At 48.4% G+C, this 25,097-nt stretch overlaps 8 protein-coding genes across 8 annotated transcripts; 3 read left to right on the top strand and 5 right to left on the bottom strand.

The window, feature by feature from the left end:
- Nucleotides 1–67: 67 nt before the first annotated feature.
- GGS22DRAFT_186436 (FAD/NAD(P)-binding domain-containing protein) lies at nt 68–1,568 on the top strand (the record flags this gene model as incomplete). Its single annotated transcript, XM_047964455.1, has 4 exons — nt 68–248; nt 355–696; nt 781–1,446; nt 1,528–1,568. The coding sequence occupies 4 exons, from the start codon at nt 68–70 to the stop codon at nt 1,566–1,568; spliced, it is 1,230 nt and encodes a 409-aa protein (XP_047821437.1).
- Nucleotides 1,569–1,975: 407 nt separating this feature from the next.
- On the bottom strand, nt 1,976–3,339 carry GGS22DRAFT_186435 (acyl-CoA N-acyltransferase; the record flags this gene model as incomplete). Its single annotated transcript, XM_047964454.1, has 2 exons — nt 1,976–2,338; nt 2,398–3,339. 2 exons carry the CDS (start codon nt 3,337–3,339, stop codon nt 1,976–1,978), a joined length of 1,305 nt encoding a protein of 434 aa, XP_047821436.1.
- Nucleotides 3,340–6,420: 3,081 nt separating this feature from the next.
- Nucleotides 6,421–7,630, top strand: GGS22DRAFT_186434 (uncharacterized protein; the record flags this gene model as incomplete). The annotated part of the gene is made up of 2 exons (XM_047964453.1): nt 6,421–6,698; nt 7,075–7,630. 2 exons carry the CDS (start codon nt 6,421–6,423, stop codon nt 7,628–7,630), a joined length of 834 nt encoding a protein of 277 aa, XP_047821435.1.
- Nucleotides 7,631–8,189: 559 nt separating this feature from the next.
- On the bottom strand, nt 8,190–11,469 carry GGS22DRAFT_157568 (glycoside hydrolase family 35 protein). The gene is made up of 5 exons (XM_047960520.1): nt 11,155–11,469; nt 10,576–11,091; nt 10,459–10,518; nt 9,687–10,398; nt 8,190–9,639 (listed from the first exon to the last, which is right to left on the bottom strand). The coding sequence occupies exons 1-5, from the start codon at nt 11,398–11,400 to the stop codon at nt 8,339–8,341; spliced, it is 2,835 nt and encodes a 944-aa protein (XP_047821434.1). The 5' UTR covers nt 11,401–11,469; the 3' UTR covers nt 8,190–8,338.
- A 2,389-nt stretch (nt 11,470–13,858) lies between these two features.
- GGS22DRAFT_157565 (4-coumarate-CoA ligase) lies at nt 13,859–16,651 on the bottom strand. Its single transcript, XM_047960519.1, has 3 exons — nt 16,130–16,651; nt 15,537–16,041; nt 13,859–15,480 (listed from the first exon to the last, which is right to left on the bottom strand). Exons 2-3 carry the CDS (start codon nt 15,934–15,936, stop codon nt 14,147–14,149), a joined length of 1,734 nt encoding a protein of 577 aa, XP_047821433.1. The 5' UTR covers nt 15,937–16,041; nt 16,130–16,651; the 3' UTR covers nt 13,859–14,146.
- Nucleotides 16,652–16,910: 259 nt separating this feature from the next.
- GGS22DRAFT_111726 (MFS general substrate transporter) lies at nt 16,911–18,907 on the bottom strand. Its single transcript, XM_047957973.1, has 2 exons — nt 18,242–18,907; nt 16,911–18,181 (listed from the first exon to the last, which is right to left on the bottom strand). Exons 1-2 carry the CDS (start codon nt 18,810–18,812, stop codon nt 17,259–17,261), a joined length of 1,494 nt encoding a protein of 497 aa, XP_047821432.1. The 5' UTR covers nt 18,813–18,907; the 3' UTR covers nt 16,911–17,258.
- A 1-nt stretch (nt 18,908) lies between these two features.
- On the bottom strand, nt 18,909–19,325 carry GGS22DRAFT_111725 (uncharacterized protein). Its single transcript, XM_047957972.1, has 2 exons — nt 19,130–19,325; nt 18,909–19,081 (listed from the first exon to the last, which is right to left on the bottom strand). The coding sequence occupies exons 1-2, from the start codon at nt 19,236–19,238 to the stop codon at nt 18,945–18,947; spliced, it is 246 nt and encodes an 81-aa protein (XP_047821431.1). The 5' UTR covers nt 19,239–19,325; the 3' UTR covers nt 18,909–18,944.
- A 1,172-nt stretch (nt 19,326–20,497) lies between these two features.
- Nucleotides 20,498–24,973, top strand: GGS22DRAFT_198806 (putative ABC multidrug transporter; the record flags this gene model as incomplete). Its single annotated transcript, XM_047966185.1, has 3 exons — nt 20,498–20,617; nt 20,686–21,610; nt 21,661–24,973. 3 exons carry the CDS (start codon nt 20,498–20,500, stop codon nt 24,663–24,665), a joined length of 4,050 nt encoding a protein of 1,349 aa, XP_047821430.1. The 3' UTR covers nt 24,666–24,973.
- Between the last annotated feature and the right edge of the window lie 124 nt (nt 24,974–25,097).

The raw sequence follows: 25,097 nt of genomic DNA, 5'->3' as shown, positions 1-25,097 counted from the left end.
AGCAAACGCAACAACTACTCCACGTTTCCACTCCACTTCCTTCATTTCTCCGACAGCAAGGTTCGCAATGGCCTCTAACCTAACAAATGTCAACGCCGCCCGCTCCGAGGCCAACCCCTATAGAGTCCTAATAGCCGGCGGTTGCTACGGCGGTCTAGCAGCAGCTATTAATCTGCTCGAGAAATGCGATACCATTGAGTCGCCCATTCCGGTCGATATCACCATCGTCGACGAGCGCGACGGCTTCTGTATGTGACATATCACAATCACACTACCCACCGTGCATGAACTGCTGCAATCCAGTCCCCGGGCAGCAATTACATCACAAACTCCCACTAATCACCATAATTCTAGATCATGTAATCGGCTCTCCCCTCGCTCTAGCCTCGGCCAGCTATTCCGAGAAGGCTTGGGTGTATTACAAGAACATTCCGATCCTGCAGAGGCCCGACGTGCGCTTCGTGCATGGCACCGTCAGCAAAGTCGACCCCGAGACCAAGACTGCCACCATTATTGAGCAGCCGAACCAGGAGGAACGGGCCGAGGCATACGACTTCTTCGTCGCCGCTACCGGTCTTCGGCGTGTGTGGCCCGTGGTGCCGCAATCGGCCAGGCGAGAGGACTACCTCGAGGAAGCCCGTCGACACATCAGTGCCGTGTCTAAGAGCACCGCGCCCGTATTAATCGTCGGTGGTGGTAAGTAAACCCATCATTACTCATCTCACCAATCTCACTATGAGTTTCTCCAATTCAGTCGAAGCCTTATTCACACATATACAGGCGCCGTGGGTATTGAGATGGCCGCCGAGCTGAAGGAAGTGCAGCCCAACGTCAAGGTCACCTTAGCCCACTCCCGGAGCAAACTCCTGTCAGCCGAGCCGCTTCCCGATAACGTCAAGGACTGCGCGCTAGATCTGACCCGCGAGGCCGGTGTCGAGGTTCTCCTAAACCACCGACTGAAGAGCCAAACCCCGGTCAAGAACGAGGACGGCACCGAGGTCTTTGAGGTGGAGTTCGAGAACGGCCACAAGATGATAGCGAGCTTAGTCGTCATGGCCATCTCGCGCAGCGTGCCAACGTCGACGTACCTACCTTCGGAGACGCTCAGCGAGCAGGGCTACGTCAACATCCGGCCGTCGCTGCAATTCAAGTCCGACAAGATTCGTGATTCGACGAAGCATTTCGCCGTCGGTGACATGATTAACTGGTCGGGCATCAAGCGATGCGGTGGGGCCATGCACCAGGGCAAATACGCCGGCCTCAACATCCACCAGCTCATGCTACAGGAGATCCAGGGCAAGGAGCCCGTCTTCAACGAGATTGCCGAGGTCCCTCCCATGATCGGCCTCGCTGTCGGCAAGAATGCGCTCTCGTACGGCAGCGATGGCGTTAACCATGGCAAGCAGGTGATGGAGTGGTTTTTCGAGGAGGATCTGGGTTTCAGAAGTAAGTCTTTCCACTTTCCACATCCAATACTCACCTTATCTTGATGATTTCGAAATTCGTGGCTAACATGTCATCTCGCAGTCGTCTGGGACCATCTCAACCTCGGTGGTACGAAGGCATGACGGTCTGTCCTTTAGTCTGGGTCTGGGTGGTATCGGCGCAATCGGAGTTAGTAAGGTAAAATAGCACCCAGCAGCGCGCTCATTTACGATCGACACACTAGACAGATCGTGAAAATTTGATGATGTTCTTCAGATAGACCATGATATTTGTTTCTCTGTCTTTTCGTTTTTTTTAAAAAAAATTCCGTGAACATATTGGTCAAAGTATGAAGGCAGTTAAATATTTTCGTAGGTGAATGAATATACAAACATTTAATGAACCGTATTATTTTTCCGCGATGACCAATTTTAGCAGAGATAAGCGCTGACTGGCAGGTATGAATGATGACACCTTTTTTAATCGCTCCCTTCCCCCTCCCTTCCTCGACGCGTAACAATATTGCTACCTAACACGTGACAAACCGCGCTCACAACTTCGGGATTAGCCCGACCAACGTGCCGCCCACGAACTTCTCACTCTCAGCAAGGGGTGCGAGCTGGAAGAAACGTTCGCGGGAGCAAGTCACAAAAGCAGATCGCTTATGCGGCAAGTCAACGAACTTGTCAAGCCCGAAGCCATGCATGAAGTCGTACATAAGCACGGAGCTATTTATGTACTTAGGCTCACCCACGACTTGCATAGTACGAGGGTCATCCAGGAACAAGTAATGCATCAAGCTCGACCACCACGCCGTCACACGATGCGGGCCACGGAACCTTACATCGCCAACAAGCGAATGTCGGCCACGATCGAAGTCTCCAGCGCTATAATACGCGCCCAAACGATCTTCCTAAACACCAAAGCACATTAGTACAACCTCCACAAAACCCCCAAAACAATCTCACGTACCTTAGCCCAATAAACCTCGAAATACGCAAAAAACGTATCATCAAACGCCGCCAACAGCGTAATCTGATGGGGATCCACATGCGCTTTCCTGAGATACTCACGATGCTGCTCCAACGAGCCCGTCTCATTCCAGCCCTGGGAAACCCTCGGATCATTCTGCCACGTATGGAACAAATCCAAATGTTCGGCATTCTCCCAATCGAGGGCAACCATACTAAATGTCTCGCGCAAATGCGGGATCCACCGACTATACACGACGCTCCCCGGACGCGGCTTCGCAGGGCGGCGCGGGTGCCAGGAGAGCGCGCCGGCTTCGGAGGTCATGTTGTGGTCGAGCGGCGTGAGGGGGTACGCGGACAGCGGCTTCGTCAGGGGCGCGGTGGACTCCGGGACCCAGACGCTGCGGGGTCCGAAGGGCGAGCCGGCGCCTTGCCAGAAGGTGCTTCGGAGGACGAGAAGCTCATCGGTGAGACCGGCTGCAGTGGGGTGGTCGACGGCGAGGAGGACGGCTTTGAGTTGTGCTCCGAGAGATTCTTTACCGGGTCCGCTGAGGGTTAGGCGAAGGCCTTCTGTGGACGGGCGGATGGTCAGGAGCACGTATACGACGAGCCAGGCCTGGGCGAGAGTCGGGGTCGTCGAGTCCCATGTTATGGTCGAGCTGGGGGAGCGGCGAGCGCGGCCCCAAGGCGTGTTGTTCGAGTCGGCGGGACGCTCGCTGGACTTGAGGTCCGCGGGCTCGGTGAAGAAGAGGGTGTCGCTGTGGAGGGGTTCAGGTAGGGGCGTGGCGTTCTTCGTCTTGTCTGAGGCGACGGCTTCTTGCGGTTTTACTTGGAACCAAGGAGCTGACGATTCCGAAGGACGGTCTGTCTTGACGAGAAGATAGGGCACGAGGTACGGGTGCGGTAGGCTGAGTACCGGCTCATTTATAGGTGGCGCCGCCATTGCTTACGAGGATTTCAGCTGGACGTGTGGTGTAACGTGAGCGGGAGACGCAATTGGATTATCAGATACGCCTTCAATTGCAGATTTTTCTTCCCGTGATCTTCCTACGAGACTTTTTGTTTATTCGGCTCGATGTAAACACTGGAAAGAGAATTTCTTATTTGCCTAGAAAAGCCGAGTGTTCTCCTTGGCCAGCAAAACTTGAGCATGCATAGGTACAAACTTCCAGCAGGCCTAGGCCGAGTTATTCCGCCATCACCCCGGTACGGGGCTACTCAGCTAGTGTCTACCTAGCTATAGCAGGTAGCTTCACTTACGAGGTAGCATTGTGGTAGCATAAGTACCTCGAAGTACAATACTTTATTCGACTTGCCTTTTTGGAAGGGGGGTTCTTGGTCTTTTGGGTCTTCATTCCCACTTTCCATCTCCGTAAAGGTTCAACGCTCAAAACTTTTTCGTGCGCTAATGCAAGGGATCGTCCGGTCAAACGTCAACTGGTCAACGTGTCTCAACGGTCGCGCAGCTTGATCTTCTTTCTAGCCTAGTCCCAAACTTGACCAGCCGAATACATAAGTAGTACACATCCCCAGCGGAATACACGAGGTATTTGGGGAAGCTTGCGTATTAAGGTGTGTCAGCAAAATCAAGACCATGTCTCTTGGCGGTCTGCAGAGGCGGATCAGATAACTTTAAGCGGATGGATCGGGGACGATACCCACGTTTCGTCGTTTGGAATGATGGGCCAACGGACGGTGCGCGATGGTGGGATGGCTAGCAGCGGATCAGATAAAAATTTCCCAAGTTTCATTTTAATGGCGCGGCCAATCACTTTGTGGGGCGTATTCGGATCTGATAAAAATCATTCTCGGACCGGTATCGGACTGTACTTAGTACTTGAGAAGTACAAAGGTACATCATTAACCCGCCCATTGATGTCATCGTCGTTCATTAAGATGCAAGATGGATAATTAGACTAAATTATTCATTATTCATCATTTATTATTATCAACTATCTAATAATTCAAGGATATATTACCCCAGTGTGACATTGGGACGCATTGCTACTCGAATTGCCTTAGGATCTGGGTACCGAAGTAGTATTGCAGCAGACGCAACAATTACCCGCACGCGTAGTAAAACCCGTGTGCTTGGGAATGCCACGATCGTAGGCGTGATAACGAGAAATATGAGCGCGCCGTCTAATTCAAAGCTTGAAAACACTCGAATAAACGAAATCAAGGCCTGAGAAGTTGATAACCGCACCCGACACATTCAAACTATGATACAGGTTGCAGTTTTCTGAGGAATATCAGGACATTACAGACTTCGGCAAAATTCAAGGTGCCTGGTCTCTCTCACATAGAACGGTATGATTTATCAAGTAAAAGGGAGCTTTGCTCATAATTAATGATAGCTCGAACTAATCCTATCCACGTTATGCTGACATAATCAAGGAGCAATGCTTTAGGTCAATCAACTTGGAAGTGATCTAGCTAGTATTACCCAACTGCCCCGTAACAAGTATCAAGTACCTAGGTATCTTAACAATACTAGGTAACACCATATAAGTATATCATTACTAATCATGCTAGAAATTTCAAATACCTAGTAGGAAGGAAAAATAACTTGGGTGAGAATCGAATCTGCGACGTGACGATAAATATGTACCTAACAATAAAATAATCTACGGATCTATAATCTAAAATAATTAATTCATACTCTTGAGTACTTTCCTACGTACCAAATACCTACCTACCTACCAATTATGTTACCTCATTAACATTCAAAGTTAAAATTTAAATATGAGAAATATTCGTATCGTGGACCCTTATTATCCCTAAACTCCATCGATCGTGTAAAATATTAAAGATGATACCTGTACGTCCAAACTCCAAAGGACTACATCTGAAATGCCCAAATAATCCATTAGGTTAGTTTGGTACTTTGGTACTTACATGTTGGTCTTGTAGTGGTGCAAACTGTACGCAAATACCCCTATTTACTACGTACCTACACATCTTAAATTGACCGGTTGCTTAAATCCGATAGCGACCGATATCCCGTCAAAATCATTGAACTGATATATTTAGAGAGTTTCGAGACCTAGAGAAATGATAACGGGAATGTAAAAAAAAATACATCCTCTATACCATATTAATGGTGGTGTTTAACATTGAAGTCGAAAAAAACATTATTGATTAGCCAATCATATCAGTCAACTGTTTAAAAGTGGAGAATTGCCCCCCTGAAATCACCGATTATGTAATCCTCCTAACAACAATTGTACCATTGACAGTGACAATATTGTGAAGTATTATTTGCGTACCTATGTAGATTGCCCTAGAAGGTAGAAGGTTGAATAAAATTCATTTACAATTAATGTTATAAATACTTAGGAAGGTCTCGTAAATGTATTATTTCATGTACAAGATGGCCAGCATACTAACATACCAGTTCAAACTACACAATATATATATATGCTACCTTAATACATAAGAAATCTCTAGTTTATTGCAATGAACATCAGTAGCCATCCTTCTATTTTTTAGATGGTATTCAATGAGAATAGTAGAAAATACCTAGTAGTACATGCGTACATATTCGTACTTGCGCAGATGTCACGATAATGGCGGATATAGGGAACCATAGAGCCGTAAGCAGGTACCTATTGGCGTTGAGAGGCACTTGTACATGATGGATTTAATGAGTACCCTGGTACGTACCTATGTAAGTACCTAGTAGAACACCAAATTCTATCGCGTCTCGTACAATACCTCTGTAAACTGAGTTGACAATAATACCTGGCAGAATCTGTTGACCGCCCGCCCTACTGATTTCGAGACTCGCTGCCGACCTTAAAACTCCGGCTTCCATTCTGAATTGTAAAACTTCTTTTCCTTTTCTTCCCCACGCACACAACATTGGTTCACAGAAACGTTTACTTCCCAACCACCAACGAACCAACCAGACCAATTCCTTGTGTGTGTAATACTCTGCGCCTGTTGCCGGCGAATTACTAGAAGTAATTCGAGAGTTTTTTAGGCCTTCCGTTTTCTCGTGTGCGCCCTGCCATCACCAAAGATGGCACCCATCGACCTCCGCCTCCCCGCCAAGCCCCCCGCGGTGAAGTTCCCAGATGTCAACTTTAAGGAACTTCACCGAGGAATCGGTATCCCGATTCCCCCGGCTTTCTCTCCTCCCTCTCCTCCCACCTCCTCCCCCCTCGCCACGTCTGCCCCTCTGGGAACTCACCAGACGTCGGCGGGCGACTTGTACCCGTCGCCCGAATCCGCCTCTTCTCTCGAGGCTTTCGGAGATCGTCGACGCCCCCACGACCGACACCGTGGACGACGAGAGAGGTAAGTTCAATATAACTTTCTTATCATATACCCTCACCATACTCATCATACAATTAATTAATTAATTAATTAATTAATTCAATGATGATGGTAATATTTCTTTTCCCTTTGTTCATTCATCCATCAATTAATTTCCATACACATACACACATACACCTCCCACAAATCCATATATATATTCATCTACCCATATACCCATACCCATTCACCAATCCATCCATCTATCCATCCATCCATCCATCCATCCATCCACCCACACATCCATATACCTATCCATTCATCAATCCATTCATCAATCCATCAAACAATTTCTTCACCTCATCACGTGACCAACCTCTCGTCACCGACCCCCCTATCTAACAAAACTTTCCTACAGAGATGTTGCGGCACGCAACCAGGGCAGTAGGGCCCAAGCCTCCCACCGACAACGCTCTCCGTACGAGAGCTCCTCGCCTTGCCAGCGAGGCCAAGTGGGACGCCGCCACCGCTCGACAAGGACTTCTCGCCGAGCATCTCCGCGTTCCCCCTCTCCCACCAGCCACCTCTCTGCCGCAGCCAAAGAGCGGCAAGAAGTACACGAGTACTTCTTCTCGTGCCTGCGCACCGGCAGCACGGAGCTCACGGCAGAGGAGCAAGAATTCCTGGTGGGATACCTCTCGGTGTCGCGGGAAGACGAGCGGGAGCTCGTGCGCGGCCTGGTCAGGCAGCTTGAGTGGTCAGGGTGCAGTGTCGCCCTGATCTACAAGCTCGCCGCGTGGATTCATTTCCACGACGGTTGTGACCAGACCGTTGTCGGGCTCCTGACGAGCCGTCTCTCCCTCCCCGATGCCCTCGATCGGATGAGATCCATCGAGAAGGAGGAGGAACTGGTGATGTGCCGAACTATAATCGGCATCAGCGAGAAGCGGCTCGCTAAGCGAGGCCGCCAGTAGATGGTGGTGGCGAAGGGGCTTGGTGCCCGCCAGCGTTGTTTTTTTGTTTTTCTTTTGGCCTTCGCCTGTGAGTTGGTAAGTGTAACATGATTAGTCATAATAATATTGTGTGAGTATTAGCTAACGGTTTATCAGAGCATAGCTCCTCACCAGGCGTGAGGCTATGCCGCACGAGACGGCAGAGGAAGGCGGGTTCGCACCCCGACCTTCTTGGTTTTCTCCAACGAGAGGTAAGAATACTTGCATATTAATATTAATATTATGTACTTGACATTAGCTAACCTCACTCAACTAGGATGGGGGGATCCCCGTTGGAAGACGCGCGTAGTTTGTTTCGGCTTTCGTCTGGGAGAGGTAAGGACATACAAGACCTTCAAGATATCAAACACATATGCTAATCAGTTGACCAGATGTTTATTCCTCCCCAGGCGTGGGGCTATGCTGAGCTTCGGCCAGCAGGGGAAGACGGGCTCGCTCCCCGTTCTTCTTGCGTCTTTTTTTTCGGTTTTGTTTTGTTTTTGTGTTCAAGATATTCTTGAACAAGGCTGGGATTTTGTTTTTTGCCTTTTTTTATAAATACCTATGGCATAAATTGCCATAGACGAACAGAGTTTTTTTCCCGTTACCTAATATCTAGTATTTGAAGTGATTCGTTAAACATTATAACTATGAGGAGCTAATTAACGGGGCAATTATCCCTATTATCATCTAGTAAGCACCCTCCCGCTTGTTATACGGTGGGCTCTCCACAAGCTCGACGGTCTCCCTGCTCGTCCAAACTGGCACACCGGCTACGAGTTCTAGAGCGGGGATCTTAGCACCACCTGCTTCAAGCGCCCATAGTGAGATGCCGACATAATTCGAGCCGTTATAGTTAAGGATACCTTCTGGGACCGGGAACACAGTCTGAGGTCCGATATTGCTGGCGATTTTACCGTACTGCCATCCATTGACATACAGCTGAGCACGGTAGATGCCGGACGTGGCAGTGTTGTTGGTGAACGAGAAAGAGAGTGGGATATCCCACTCAGCAGAAGGAAGGTTTAGGTCGAATGTAGCAGAGTAAAAACCAACACCGGGCGCGCCAATGCCTTCGAGAGGGGAGTGAGATTCCCAATCAGCTGTTGGTGTACCAGGAAGATGGAAACCTTGGCGTTCGGCGAACAGACCACCCTCATTCAGCGGGCCACGGGCGCGGTCCAAGTAGTCCTCGCCACCAAGATTACCCGTCAACTTCCAAGAAATAGGAGTGTTGGTCGCTTTGGATGTTGCAAGTCGCCATCCTAAAATACCTCGTGGAGCTTTCTCCTCATCAAATCCATGATCTTCATTAAGACCCATGTTCTCTACTACGACAGTAAAGACGTGTTCCGTTCCAGCCTTGAACCCAGGACCAGTGACATCGTATTTTCCTTGGAAGCTTTCGTTTGCTGGGTTGCCGCCGTATGATGAGAGTAGGTAGTCGTCTACCCAAATCGACGCGGCGAATCCAGTTCCACCTGATTGCCAAAGCGCAAAGGTTGTCTCGTAACCTGTGGCATTGAAATGGCCTCGGTACACTAGAACACCAGTATGGAAGCCGTAGTCAGACGCATACGTCGAGACTGGAGTTCGAAGGTATTGATACGTGTTATCAGTAGATGTCTTGTCGGCACTTGGCCATGCCGAGTCGTCGAAACCTGTGGTAATCTCCGGAAGCGAGTCGATGTACTTCCAATCGAGATCCGAGAGCTTAGGAACAGTAAATGACGGGGCAGTTATCGATACATTGGCAACCTTAGCAAGACCTGCTGTCTCTGTTGGAGTCTCCTTGCCATTTATAAAGAGCTTAGAAACAGTTTCCGGAACACCCAGAATCTCAACCTTTGTGGTAGCGTTGAAATCGGCCTTAATGTGTAATTCGTCAGCATCTATAGAGGCAGAGCGTACAAGATAAGGCCCATTGATGATTAGCTTGGAGGTTGTGTTGGCGATATCGGTAGCCCAGTAGTTGTAGGCGGTGTTGCGATCTAGTAACTATTAGTATCATAAAATGTGCTTCAGAGGATAGACAAACCAAGCAAATAAACATAGAGACCGCTGCCAATTTGAAGGATATAACCCTCTGAAGATGCTGTCCAGTTTACTGTGATGTAATCAGACGAGTTGCTGCTTGTGGCCTGGAAAGATGTTCCTCCCGAGATCTTCTTGACCTCCCCGCCTGTCGATCCTTGAATAGCAAATTCATTGTTTTCGCCAGCTCCAGCATATAAAATGAGTACTGTATGATTTTCTTGCTTCACATGTGTGAAGACATCAGCAGTAGAGTAAAGCAACTTGCTGCCTTGAATATCGTAGTCCGTAACGACCACTTTAGAGTCTCGGCCATTTAGGCTGAGCGATTGGTTCAACTGAGGGACAGTGAGAGTTCCTTTGGAGGTAGGTAATTTTAGGCGGTACTGAGTCGACGCGAAACTGGAGTAGTTGGTATGTCGTACGATGAAGAATGAGGCATCATCTGTGGTGTTTCCAAGCACAGGAGTAACGGTTATATCGGGGTTGTCGCTGTATATGCTGGTAGAGCTGTTACCAGGGGTTGCGGTAAGATATCCAGGGCTCGACACCAGGAAGGTCGCTTGTAACTTCAACTCTGAGTATTTTTCTCGGGTAACAGTTCGATCCTCCTTGATAACACTACCATAGTCATATGAAGTGTATCCACCTGGGTGTCCTAGGTTGCCCCAATTGGTGCCACCAAAGATCATGTAAAGGTTGTAAATTGTTACACCCTTTGTTAAAATGTTAGATAGTTTCCCCATCACCATCATTTCTTAGGAATTGATGCTTACTGCAGCGTAGTTGTTCTTGTAGAACACTCGTTCGAATTCATGGTTGACGAGCTCGCTACACTATTATTTTGTTAGTCGAAGATCTTGAGATAAACTATCAGAATTACTTAAACATACCTGATCAAAGCCCCAACCGCCCCAGGGATCGAAAGACCCTCCTTGGAACTCGACAATGGAATAAGGCGTAGTTGGACTCTGCTTTAAATGGAGGCTTCTATACGTTGTGGGGAGGTTATTCGCAGGCCACACTGTAGGATGCGCGCAGTCGAAGCCTAGGGGGTATCCATCATGTCCGTATATGTCGACCTCGCCTTCTCCAGTTCCTGGAGCATTGTGTCCTGCAGCGCTAGCATCGTTGCTAATGAAAGGAACGACTACACCAGCATCTCGAGATTGCTTCATGACATATTCCATGTATGATCCATCGGGGAAAGGAATAAAAGGTTCGGCATTCGTATACTCATTCTCTGGCTGGATCAGAATAATTGGACCGCCATTCGTGATTTGATTTTGCGCAATTATCTTGGCGATGTTCGACATGTAAAAGTCGGTCGCATTGAGGAAATCTGGTGCAACAGTCCTAAGGGAGCCACGATTTCTTTGCAGCCAGCCAGGGAAACCACCTCCGCTGACCTGTTGGGGTTCTTTTTAGCTAAATGTCTCAGATGACTCGACCCGAAGCTTCCTTAAACTTACTTCGGCATTGATGTAAGGGCCGGGCCTGGCAATGAGGTAGATTCCAGCCTTTGTAGCGGCGTCGAAGAACGGCTGGAGATCAAAAACACCATCTGCACGGAATTCACCGGGCTTTCCTTCTAAAAGAGCCCAGTCGACATAAAATGAGCAGGCATTGAATCCAAGTGCCTTCACTTTCTGCAAGAGATCGATCCATAGTGATGGGACAGGAAGTCTGAAAGGGTGGATCTCTCCGCTGAAGATCATCACCCTCTCACCGTGGACAAAGAGCGAATGGGAGTCCCAAGTAACAATGTCTTGGGCAAGCGATCTCTTCTCGGCATATTCCCAGATCATAGCATCCGGTCGCCCTCCAGAGCCAAATGCATGGCTTAGGAGAGCGTGGACGGCGACAGCCAGAAACAATGGCGACCTCATTGCCAATTCCTACTGTAATCCGAAGAAATCCGGTAACTCGGAAGTGGTGAAGAAAGAAAAAGAAAGCTACATTCTGACTATTTATGTAGCTACAGCAGCTGCCTTGCAAGCCCGGGTTACACTCGCATCGGAGCTCACCTGGTTCGTCATACAAAGAAACCCCTGACCTGTAGCCGGGTTGGGGTATTGTGGGGTAACGAGGGCGTAAAGATCGGCCACACACGGCCGTATTTGGTCATATTTGGAGATCGTTGGAGATGACAAACTACCCCATCCGGTTCACAAGGAGAACAAAATAGCAGAAAAACAGGTATGTTTGTTGGACCGCGGCACGGCACACATGGGCGAGTTTGTAAGAGGATCTTCGGTGAGGGATCGGACGGTGTAGAAGGATCATCCCCACAGCGGCAGCGTAACGTTAACGTCGTAACGAGAAACGGAATAATAACAGCTAAGCTTCCAATAGGACGGCTTATTTGTTGCTTATTTTTCAATAACAGGGGTTCTCATTGATCAATTCCTTCGGGTTGACTTCATCGTTCGGTACATCCCATCCCGCCAACGCGGATCTAGCTCACAAATTTCGTATGATTGTCGTGCCTTATTTCCTATAGCGAACGAGTGACTCGATCTAGATCTGGAAGAAAAGACGAATATTCCAGTATTTTGGCTAACCGACGCGCCGTAGATCATTCCGGAAAATCCGCACATTGGTGCGCATAAGAGTCTCGCATTCTTGTGAGCTCTCGCATCATCGGATGAGCTAATAAGTCTCAGACCCGAGGTATATGTACCTAGTATGCAAGATGGGTTTAATTTCCGTCGATACAACTCATGTAGGTATTAATGTTTGGCTACAAACATGGAGATATAAAGATGGAAGAAGGGTTGAAGATTGCTAAAGTTAAGTTAATGAAACAGTGTCCAATTAAATGACTTGAACATCTTAATAATACTAAAATGCACTATCCCCTCCATTATGTAAACAGCGCCTTCCAGCAGTCATGACCCCTGTAAAAGTCGCGTTTAGGTGAAGCAGGGTATACATAACCGAGGTGTATTATGTAATTTCTTTACTAAGCATATATTACATAATAATGTTTCCGATTAGGTAATCTCTAAAATTCTCATATTTCAAAGTTCTTTTATGTTTTTATTATTTCTAAGCTAAATTGAATTGAAATGAGGGGAAGATGACATAATCTCTTTGATTACATAACACACCAGTTCCAAGATTCCAACTTCGAAGGTCTATGCTTGAATTTACTTCACATTCCAGAATCCAGACACTTCAGAATTACAGCACATCTACGCCTACGACCTTCAACACTTCATCGCGCAAAATGTTGGTCACTTCCAAGGTCCATAAATATGGAATTTGAGAGATCCATAAGTCGCGACAGACATCCATGAATGCCCTTCAATACATTTATCATATTTCGTCTTTCGGCAGCCGTTAGCTGTAACGCCAACCGCAAACTCTTAGCCGCCAACTGGTACCCTTCAATTTACCTCAGTACGCTCTTCACATTAAGTGGGTATTGTATAGCATATCTTGATTTTAAATTGATAAAACCCTTTTGTGAGTAGTTCTTATTGATTTGGGATTGTTATTATTCAAAGCCTGAAACCTTCTTAGGTTAAATATTAGGAGACATAAGTAAGTGAAGCTGATGGCTGATTTGAAGTAATGCGGCAGCTGTTCTGGCAGCTGGCATCTGAGCCAAAATGAGTGTCTCGCAGCTGACAAGGACTGGTGCATAGAATATCTCTTGAAAGGTACCTCTAGACTGACCTCTCTAGGAAGCGTATCTCTTTTTTCTAATTAGACGATTGCCATATCAATCTAACTAACTTTCTTATGGTGTTGCTTCCCGGAATCTATGGCTCTTAAGAAGCTTGATATCCTAGCCACAGCCACACCACGATCATCGGAATACACCATGCCTTACCAACCTATCCTAGGCTAGCGACTATGAACGCCATTCTTTTTTCTTGGGTGTAAAATCTAACTGGGTGGATATAATGAACCATCATCTCAAGAAATATGACATTGAAGGCGTGTGTATGGGTTTCAGCAAGTTCAGAAAGCAGGGCCTGGACGCTTGGATAAAAGATTCCCGACGAGCTCGAAGGACTCTTCCCATCCCAGGGGAAAAAACGGAAATATGATGATAAATTCCTACTTCGGCCTATTTCACCCCTCAATAAACAAGATAGAGCAAGGTGTATTGGTATATGAGGAGATTACGACGGTTATTGGGAGGATCAGAGCATGCCAATAGCTCTGGCTCACTACTAAGTATGCCTCTCATGGTTCGTTCAAGGCCACATGGTCTTTCAACCACAAAACGAAGGAGGGAGTAAAAGAAAATATAATTATTCTTGAACATACATCTAGGTGCTCTACTATATATACCAAACAACTATCAGACACCATTATCGTCGCCCCATTTTCAACATTTTTACAGCCACAAAGTTCCTCAAATTGCTTAACGTGGCACTCCCCGTTCTACCCCTTTACTCAGAGATTCCAAGCATGCATGGGACCTCACCATCCTCTCCAGAACAGCCTTTACAGCTTCTCCAACCTTCTCGTCCGAAGAATCTCCTCCCCAAACCTCGCCATCTCAAACTTCTTCACCTTCCCGCTCCCTGTAAGCGGGACCACCTTCGGCACACCCGCCTCACCAAGCCAAAACACATGTGCGGGCGCCTTATGCCGACCCAGCTTCTGCTGCACCCACTCCCTAACCTCCTGATCCGTCGGTCTTTTCCCCTCTCCCTCCTCCGCAACCTCCAAGAACGCGCCCACAACCTCCCCATAATGCGCATCCTTAAGCCCCGTAACCACCGCCCCACTAATCTTCGGGTGTTTAAGCAGACGTTCCTCGATCTCAAGGGGATAAATATTCTCTCCACCACGAATAATAATATCCTTAAACCGGCCCGTAATACTACAATACCCCGCATCATCGAACACAGCCTCATCACCAGTCCTCAGCCAAAGCACACCCTCTGCATCCCGCGCCATGACCTCGGCCGTCTTCTCCGAGTTATTCCAGTACCCAGCCTGGAGCTGGTACCCCGCAATACACAGCTCGCCGCGCTGGCCAATCGGCACGATATTCCCATCATGGTCCACGATCTTCGCCCTTGCATGCGGCATCAGCGTTCCCACCGTCGTCAACCTCCTCTCAATCGCATCATCCGTAAACGCATTAAAGCAAGTCGGACTTGCCTCCGTCAACCCGTAACTACTCGTGAACTCCGTCATGCCAAAGCGATCAATAAGCAATTCCATCAAATACCTCGGCACGGGAGCGCCGGCGATAATGCCCGTGCGCAGGTTCGCGCAGTTGAAGCCCGGGGGCGGCTCCAGGCTGAACAGGGTGTCGAACATAGCCGGGACGCCGTGGACGGCGGTGCAGCGCTCGTCGGAGATGGCGCGCAGGACAGCGGCCGGGTCGAAGGTCTCCTCCGGGTACACGATTTTCGCGCCGTGGGTGATCACCGCCATCATGCCTAGCACGAGGCCGAAGCAGTGGAATAGTGGGGGCGGACAGCAGAGGATGTCGTCGGGAGTCAGACGCATGCGGTCGCCGATGAAGCGCGCGTTGTTCACGATGTTGTGGTGGGTTAGCATGGCTGCTTTCGGGAGCCCGGTTGTGCCGCTTGTGAATTGCAGATTGCACACGTTGTGCGCGAGGACCTTCTTGCTCACGCGGTTGACGTCCTCGGGGTTGATGCCGCGACCTTGTTTGATGAGGTCTGCGTACGTTGGGTAGGACCCGGATTCGCCTCGTAGGATAACGATGTTGGGGCCTTGCTTTTCCTTCGCGAGTTCACCCAGGATCTTGGTGTTGTCTGTTCTTCCGATCTTTTTTGTTGTGAAGAATACCTTACAATCTAGAAAACGTTTAATAATCACGTAATTGGTTGGAACTTAGTGGAAGATAGCTTACCAGAGAACTTCAACGCGTACATCGCTTCCGTCGGCGTGTATGTGTTGTTTAGGATCACGAGGATAGCACCAATTCGGGTGACGGCGAAGAAAACCGCAGCGTACTGCTCGCAATTACCGGCCATGATACCAACGCGATCACCAACTCCAATCCCGAGCGACATCAACGCCCTCGCCAACTGAGAGCTCTGCTGATTCAGCTCATTGTACGTCCACCTAGCACCCGTCCATGGTGTGACGATACACTCCTGGCTACCATGGTGTTGACATTGTAGATCCAACAGCTCGCCGAGTGTCAAATCTACCAATGGAGGGTCTACCGGTCCTTCCAAATACGACAACTTCTCCCTCTGGAACTGAGGATTTGGAGAGGACGAGGGGACAAGCGATTGTGTAGACATCTCGAAGGATCGTTGGCGCGAGGAAGAGGAGGGTGTGTGTGACTTGTCTAGTGTAAAGATACACAAGACTTCTCCTCCTATCGGGATCTTCACTACGCACTCGAGCTATGTATGAGAATAGAAGAATCAGGGTCTAGCCTTGCCGTGATCTTCCTTTCGAAGGTTCCAAAGAATGTCGTGCGAGGGAGCTAACCAGACATGCAGAACCCGATCTCCATACCCATGCAACCTGTCTTAGCTGCAGCTGTACCTAGTATACACGGGCGGGCCTGACAGCGGATGTCAAAATACGACTTCACGTACGCAACCTGACAAATTTCTCGGCCGCCGCAGGAATTATTAACGCACTAGTAGCCTTGGGATATGTGTTCGATGCTTAGCAGTCGATCCCTCATAAAATCCAAACAACTAAAAGTCCATAGTCCAAATGAGAGAACAAGTCCCACCAGTCTCGGCGATCGTCCTTCGTCGAGCTACCTGATCATCTTCTCGAAGAAATCCTTAGCCCACCTTAAGACACGAGGCTTCTCGGTGGGTAGTATCCGTACGTAAGAACGAGGCTAATAAAAGACAAGCGCATGAAACCGACAGAGGTAATAACCAAGTAGGGGTAGCGACCGAGCAAAAAAATTTCCCTCCCTGGTCCATGTACGTAGCACCATCAGATTTTGCTGGGACCGGCTTTGTTCAACAATGAAGCCTGTGGGTCTCAGACGGGAAACAAGAAATCTAATCATCGGATCTGATAAGATCAATCAAAAAGAATCCCGACATGGTCAACCAATCGTGATCGTACCTGGCCCCGTACCATAGTTGCATCCGGTTGCGAGATCGGAGTGTGCGAAGGGTGGGATTGCAGCTCTTGCCCGTTATAGTGGAACGTCCAACCTACCGGATCTGTTATGACGGCTGTCTTACCTGCCCTAGATGGCAACCTATGCGTGGATGCTATACAAAAGAGTACATAACCGGTACTTCCAGATACTCTGCAGTGTATTTCCTTCCCGATGTACCCACCGATATAATTACTTAATTAGCATAGTTAGTCCAAGCTAGTGCAGTGACTAAATTTTATGTTTCTAACTCGAATCGTGTTCAGATTGATATTATACATGATGCATAATTCTATGTGATTAGCTCTGTTGCGGTTTTGTAGAAATTTGAGCATTCCGAAAAAAAACTTCACGATACTTCAAAAATCGTGTATCCTATCAAAACAAATGCCAGCGTTACGTTACGCCGTCGTAAGCATAAGCATAGATGTGTATCTCTAATGTAATGTACGCCAAGAAACGCAATTCTATACGATACGTCATAAATCATCACAGCACAGTCCCTTTAACCTGCTTGGACTGGCTTACTCTGACGTCCCTCCATATACTCACTGCAAATATCTCAAAAAGGGATATAATCGTCCCCGTAATGCACATCCGTCTTTGCGCTTCGCCGTACGCGAAGATAATAGCATTCCGGGTCGCCGAACCCAAGGGATGGCTTAGTTGCTCCTTTAAATCTTGCCCGAGATGGACCAGTTCTTCAGGCGATAATTGGGGCAACTGCTCGGCGAGGATTCGTGGGAGTGTCGTGTTCCAAATCGCACCGCTAAGCGAGTTACCTATAGCTGAGCCGATATAGTAAGCGAGCCCTAGGATAGCCATGACAGAGGCCAGCTCTGCGTGGCTCGCGACGGCCTGCACGGCTATCTGTTCACACATAACGAGAGTGCTGCCGCCAACAGTGATCATAATCTGACACATGATAACCCATGCAATATGGGTCTCGGGTGTTCGGAAGACAATCATCAACGCGCCGCCAACTAAATGTACCGGAAGAGCAGATAAGGCGAGCCACTTGAATCTGTCCGATCGTCTAATCAGGTATCCAACAGCCACGGACCAGATGCACGAACCGAGGCCGTAGATGTGGCCAACATATCCAGCTTGGGCGACGTTCAAGTTATGCACAACTTGTAGGTACGACGTATAGTACCCATCCCATGCGAAATAAGCGATGAAGATTGTGATGGACAGCAAAGCAGACCCTGCTACATTCCTCGAGCAAAGGAGCGAAAATCTTATAAACGGTCGCTTTGTCTTGCGTTCGTGGACACCGAATGTGATCAAGAAGAGGACGCCGAATATAGGAGTGATAGCAACCGAGCTGTTAAACGAGGCTTCAGCACCGTGCAGCGAAAATGGCACCAGAATCAAAGTCAAACCGGCGGCGGCGAGAAACATCCCCACAGCTACTAGAAATTAGCTACCTGCTAACGTTGTGGGACTCAATACATAAATCGTCAACCTACCGTCAAAATCAATCAACGCTTGTCGCAATCTCGAAAGAGTCCATGGTCTACTTGGAGAATCGGCAAGAAGACCGAGTTTTCTCGCTTTACGAGCATTAACGGCGAGGATGGAAAGTATCGGCAACGAAAGCACGACAAAAAGTGTCGCGGAGAAACCGAATGCCCATCTCCAAGTACTCCCGTCCAGGAACGCCTTGGCGATGATGGGACCAACAAAAGTCGTGATCAGAGTCGGAGAAGAATTAAATGCAAACGCGAGAGTCCGATCCCTCAAAGACGAAGTATCGGCGATAATAATATCGAGGACGTAGGTGAAGCCGCTGATTCCAGTTTGGTAGATGACCTCGGCCGCGGCGTAAGTCTGGACATCCTGGCAAGCGGCCATTAGCACGAGGCCGAACGTCGCAAGCGCGATCATAACTGCGAGACCCTGCGGACGGCCCCAGGAATCGATCATCTTGGCTATCGGCAACTTGAAGATACCACTCATTATAGATGCCACTATCCCGATCGTCGGTATTAAAGAATGAGCGCTAAATTCGCTGACGACGAACGGCGTCAGGTTCGACATGATCTGGTATTGTAGGGTATTCGCGAACGAGCACAGGAATATGCTACGGCGCGATAAACGGTCAGCAAGAAAGAACTGCGACCCCGATTGCGAAACCTATATATCGCTCGTTTTCTGTGTTGTGGTTACGACTTACAAGCAGTATGCTAGAATGAGCGCAGCTCTCGACCAAACCTGATTGATGGCATCGGCCTGTCTGATACCATTTTGCACCGGGGCATCCGGTGCCTCATCATCTTCTCTCGGATCGATAGTAACTATCGTGTCATCTTTGCTTGAATTAGATCCGTACGATCCACTCCGGTTATGATTGCTACCTTCGCCATTACTTAAATCCCGACCTAGCAGCGGCTCCTGGCTGCCGCTGTCTTCCATATTGAACGATGGAGATGGTGTACCGGTAACACGTCGATGGAGGTTTGACATATCATAACCTCGAAGGAAGGAAAAAGATTAGGGTAGCAATACAGCAGGGTGCGCTAACTTTTATTGAGGAAGAGATATGTATGTCTCAGGATTCTAGGTAGATAGGCAGATAATAACAGTCATCAGGCCACCATGTACCATGTCAGCTGGTAGGATTTCAGCTCCCCCTAAACAGGGCAAAGGCACACACGGGGGGTGTTGTGGTGCCTTATTCGCGCAGCTTGAACCCGGCGGGGCTTAGACACAGGGGGGTCTCGCAGGTCTTGCGCGTACTTATTCCGCAGTGCTGTATTGTACAATGCTAAGTATAGAAAAAGAAAAGAAAAATCAATCATAACATTTAGGTTGATGTGGTAATACAAGACAATCTCACATTCCAAAAAATAGTCCGGCTGATTTAACTCAAACTATCACATGAGGCGATCCGGATATTAGGCAGGTACGTCGTCGGACGGGTAAGGTCGAAACTCTAAAGGCCAAAAGCCAAAAACATCATCGCATCTCGCCTTAACGCGGTACATGCTAAAATGAACGAAGCGACCACCCATCTTAAAAAAAGATGATGTGTTGTCCTTGTGGGTCGAAGACCAGTAGCGCGGTCTCTAGCGCCATCAGATAATGAAATAAATTAGAATAAAGCAAAGATCCACATCCTATCTCGGATTAGTGCCGGAAATCTTATCAGATGCTGCATGCCAAGACTTCGAAACAAGCCATCGCCTCCCAGGACATGACTGGAAATGCCAGGACCTACCTCACCAAGGTTAGTGGCTGCAGTCACCCCCGTCCTCGGAGCCAGGGCATCCTAGGGCATCGCAGGGCATCCCTAATGTGCCTTATGCCCTCTCCCTACTCTCGCGAGTGTACAGATTTGTACTTTCTTCATCTTGGTATTTGCGTTACATCATAGAAACTACTGCATAGTAAATACCGACGCAAACTCGCCGAAATGAGAAGGACTCTTTTCGTTATTTGGCTTGTGGACTCCGGCCCTTGGCTCAATTCTAGTAACTCTAGCCCTTTAGCCTCGTATCTCCACTGGTTAGTATTCGTAGTGCTGTAACATTAGTATTAGGAATTGATTGCGGGACATCATGCTACCGAGTGGACCCTTGGGGTTTGGCTCCGTTGAGGAGAAAATGGAAAAAAACTCTGATGTTCTCGAAGATCATGTTGAAGATTTCCAAGGTTGTTCTTTCTACGTTTCTGCATCTTTCCCGTGCGGTACGTTAGACGTCTTCCGAACCACAGACTTCTAAATGGCGAAGGATTCTGTATCAGATCCCGCGATGGATGTCGTGCCTCGCAGCAGTGGCTCGAGTAACAACGGAAGCGGAAATGATTCGATTTTTAAGACAGTCGGGGAAAGGGCGTCACATGTAAATCACCAGCATCCAACTTACCACATGCACAGTAACCGATAAAACTAACTGATCGAATTTTGAAGGGCGTACGAGGACTCTTAGGATATTTCCGCCTTCTTACTTGCGCCGAACCGAGCAAGGTAGACATTGCATTGCTGGTAGTTGGTGCGATCTCATCAATTGCAGCCGGTATACCGTTCCCGCTTCTCGGAATCCTGTTTGGACAGCTATTGGACGACCTTGACTCTGCAACATGTGCATCCCAAGAATCCATCTCGCCTGCCGAGTACCAGGACTCGGTCAACTCGAAGGTCTTGCTGGTAATGGCATGTGCTCTAGCCCAGATGGCGCTCGTTTACACCTATATCGTCTGCTTCAATCTATTCGGCGAAAGGCTTGCTCACCGACTACGAGATCGGTATTTTCGTTCCCTGCTTCGCCAGGAGGTATCTTTCTTCGACAAGTTGCCCGCTGGAGAGGTTTCCTCGCGTCTCAGCGCCGATATCAATGTCATTAAAAGCGGCACATCAGAGAAAGTCGGAGTATACATGGGTTCGCTCGCTATGTTCATCACCTCCTATGTCGTGGCATTTATCAAAGATGCAAGACTTGCTGGTATCTTGGTCTCCTTGGTCCCTGCATTCATGTTGATGTCTTTGGTCGGTGGCCACTTCGTCGGAAAGTACACCGCCGTGGCATCGCAGCACGTCGCGGCTGCATCATCCATCGCCCTGGAGAGTTTGTCAAATGTGATGGTTGTACATGCGTTCAGAGCCAACGATCGGCTAGAAGAGAAGTTTTCCAAGGAACTTGTTGCCGCAAAGACGGGCGGAGCGAAGAAAGCTATGGTATCCGCTATACAATCTGGAGTACTATATTTCATTGCTTATGCGGCAAGCGGATTGGCATATTGGCAAGGAAGCAAGATCATCGCAGATGTTGTTGGAGGTAGAGCAGAGGGCGTGACGGTTGGCACGGTATACACAATCATCTTTCTTCTTGTTGACGGTAAGTTTTCTCTATGCAGCGAACATAATGATCTCGTATTGACTTTCTAGCCTCCCTTGTGCTTAGCCAAATATCGCCTTACCTGCAAATCTTCGGATCCGCCACTGCAGCGTTAGAGAAACTTGAGGTAGATATGGAGCGCCGGTCTAAAATTGACGGAACTATTGCTCTAGTAGGCGACGATTTCGAATCATTCGAGGGCGACATCAAACTTGAAAACGTGGACTTCACCTACCCATCTCGACCGGACGTTCCTGTGATCCAAGGTGTCTCGCTTCATTTGCCGGCCGGCCAACACACTGCAGTCGTCGGTTTATCTGGAAGCGGAAAATCCACAATTGCTGGTCTACTGACTCGACTATACGACCCCGATAAGGGTGTCGTGTACGTGGACGGCCGAAATATTTGCGATGCTAACGTGCGCCAGTTACGGAGTTTCATTGGCCTTGTTCAGCAAGACCCCCTACTTTTGGATCGATCAGTCCTGGAGAACATTGCTCTTGGCCTTATAAATTCATCGCGTCCGGAGCATGCGCCTTTGCAATCAGTCCTTCTAGGTACTCAGTTATCTTTGATAGCCGAATCTGTGCGAGCCGGAATGGATATAATAGCCGCAGCAGAGCCTCATGGCGAACAGGCACTTGAAATCGTAAAAATGGTTCAACGGGCAGCAGATCTTGCTGATGCCGGGGTCTTCCTAGGTCTTTTGGAATACGGTCTTGGTACAAGCGTCGGTCCTAACGGTGACTTGCTAAGCGGTGGACAGAAGCAACGAGTGGCACTAGCAAGAGCTCTTGTCAAAGACCCAAAGATTCTTATCTTAGATGAAGCAACCTCGTCCCTCGATTCGGCAAGCGAACAACGCATCCAGGGGGCTATCGAAAAGGTTTGTGTGGGCAGGACAGTTGTATCGATCGCACATCGCTTAGCGACCGTAAAGAACGCCGACAACATCGTCGTTATGCGCAATGGAAAGGTTATGGAGCAAGGCAGTCATCTTGATCTGATCGCAAAAGACGGCGACTACGCTGCTCTCGTCCGGTTGCAGAATATGGGTTCGGAAACCTCGAGCGTTAGTACCGCCAGGGGAAGCCTAACAAAGGACGCGAATCACTCGGAAATCGACTTGGAAAAGGTATCGGACACTCTCACGATCGCCGACGAGAAAACACAGGAGGTAGCCGCGTGCGAGACCGAAAAAGAGACGAAGAAAGAGAAAGAAGAAAAAGCACCTGAAAAATCGAGGCCAACATGGGCAACAATCAAAAGCATGGCCTCTATAACTCGGCCTCATCTATTCTGGCTGTTTGTCGCGTTGTTCGCGTCTGTAATTGTCGGCGGAACTTATTCTTCAGCAGCGCTGATTTTCGGTCACACGATTGGTGCCCTCAGCCCTTGCAATTCTGAAGACTCTATCAGAGCGGCGGGTAGCTTCTTCGGCCTGATGTTCTTGGTACTTGCTATTGCTGAATTCTTTGCCAATGGGGTGAGCTGGTCAGCCTTTGGCTGGGTGTCGCAAAAAGTTTTATACACGATCAGGGTCCTTTCTTTCCGTTCACTGTTTGAGCAAGACCTTCAATGGCATCAATCCGAGAATCGTACCCCGTCATTATTGTTATCATACATAACGAGCGATTCGGCTGCTGTTGAAGGCCTGACGGGTTCCATTATCGGGTCCATGTTTTCCATCTGCATCAATTTCCTCGTTGCAGTTATCCTGACACTTATCATCGCCTGGAAAATTGCCATCGTCTGTCTTGCGACGGTACCGCTTATGCTGGGCTCTGGAATAATGCAGATCCGTATCCTCACTAAGTTTGCGGAGCGACACGAGAAAGCGTTTGCAAAGTCCGTAAGTATCACCGTTGAGGCTGTTAACTCGATCAAGACCGTCGCTGCACTATCTCTAGAGCATGAAGTCCTCGAGACATACCGTCGTTCGCTCTCGGCTCCGCGGAAAGAAATGACGCGTTCGAGTCTGTGGGCCAACCTCTTCCTCGCAATCGCCTTCAGTCTTTCGAATCTTATTTATGCTTTCATCTATTGGTGGGGAGCAAAACAGATTATTTCAAGCCACTATACACAGGTCCAATTCTTTATCGTCTTAATCGCGCTTCTTGTCAGCGCACAACTCTGGGGTCAACTTTTCACACTTGCGCCCGAGATCACGAAGGCCGGTAGATCGGTAGGACGGATCTTCGATCTGATCGACTTGGGCTCATCGAAAACATCTTCTGTCAAACATTCTGACTCTCATGATCCGGAAGCTGCAGTCGAATCTAAGAGAGCCGCGGTATCGAATGGTCAGGGTCTTGCAGTGAGCTTCAAGCAAGTAAAATTCTCATACCCGGCGCGACCGAATCGACGAATTTTGAAGGGATTAGACATCGACATTCAACCAGGACAATTTTGCGCTCTCGTCGGTCCTAGTGGTGCTGGTAAATCGACCGTCATCTCGTTGTTAGAACGCATGTACAGTGTCGAGTCAGGTAGCATCGAAGTGGATGGTCTAAATATTTCGGCTAAGAAAGAGCCCATTTTTCGCGACGATATTGGTTTAGTGCCACAAGATAGCGTCCTTTTCGACGGTACCATCCGGTTTAACATCGCACTCGGAGCGCGCCCTGGCGAAGAGCCATCGGACGCAGATATCGAAGAAGCATGCAAGTTGGCCAATATCCACGACACTATCGCTGCTCTACCGGACGGCTACGAGACACAGTGTGGACCTAGCGGTGGGCAACTGTCAGGTGGGCAAAAGCAACGACTCTCTATTGCAAGAGCTCTTGTACGCAAGCCACGTCTCTTGCTCCTAGACGAGTCAACTAGCGCCTTAGACGCAGAATCGGAGAGGTTGCTGCAGGACGGACTGGAGAAGGCAACGCGGGGTATAACAGTCGTGGCCATCGCGCATCGACTACATACAATCCGCCGTGCCGACGTGATCTTCATGATTGAGGATGGACAATGTGTCGAGAGGGGTACACACGAAGAGTTGTTAATTCGTAGCGAGAGCTATCGTGTTAATGTTCTGCATCAAACTTTGGATGGTTGATAACGGGCCGAAAAGGGCTTTCAATCATGTCGTATATATATGGGACTTTTCTTTTTCTAAAAAAAAAATTAATGGGATCTGTTGAGATCTCTCGGTAATGGTATGTTCATAGAGAGGCTAAGGGGAAATGGATTGCATGGGGAATACATAGAATAGTACGTGTGTACTGCATATTGTACATACATACACCTGTAATAAAACGTGTTATGATTATTTAAGAAACGATTATGACCATGATTAGACTAACTGAAGTTATCACGAGAGAATGGCCAGGTCTATCACCGCTTCGTTTTTGTTTTTGTTTTTGTTTTTGCATCGAAAGAAATGAGTTTCAAGGCTTTGGCTTGTAGGAATTAAACTCTGGTATGTTTCCGAGTCTCAGAACTCCGAGACCGAGGCCGAGCCGTAGGTGAATTCCATTTGTTCATAGTA

Source organism: Annulohypoxylon maeteangense (genome assembly GCF_022496945.1).
Source record: "Annulohypoxylon maeteangense strain CBS 123835 unplaced genomic scaffold GGS22scaffold_4, whole genome shotgun sequence".
NCBI classification, from domain to species: Eukaryota; Fungi; Ascomycota; class Sordariomycetes; order Xylariales; family Hypoxylaceae; genus Annulohypoxylon; species Annulohypoxylon maeteangense.
The sequence above is the reverse complement of the archived record's forward strand: the minus strand, read 5'-3'. Positions and strand labels throughout refer to the sequence as shown.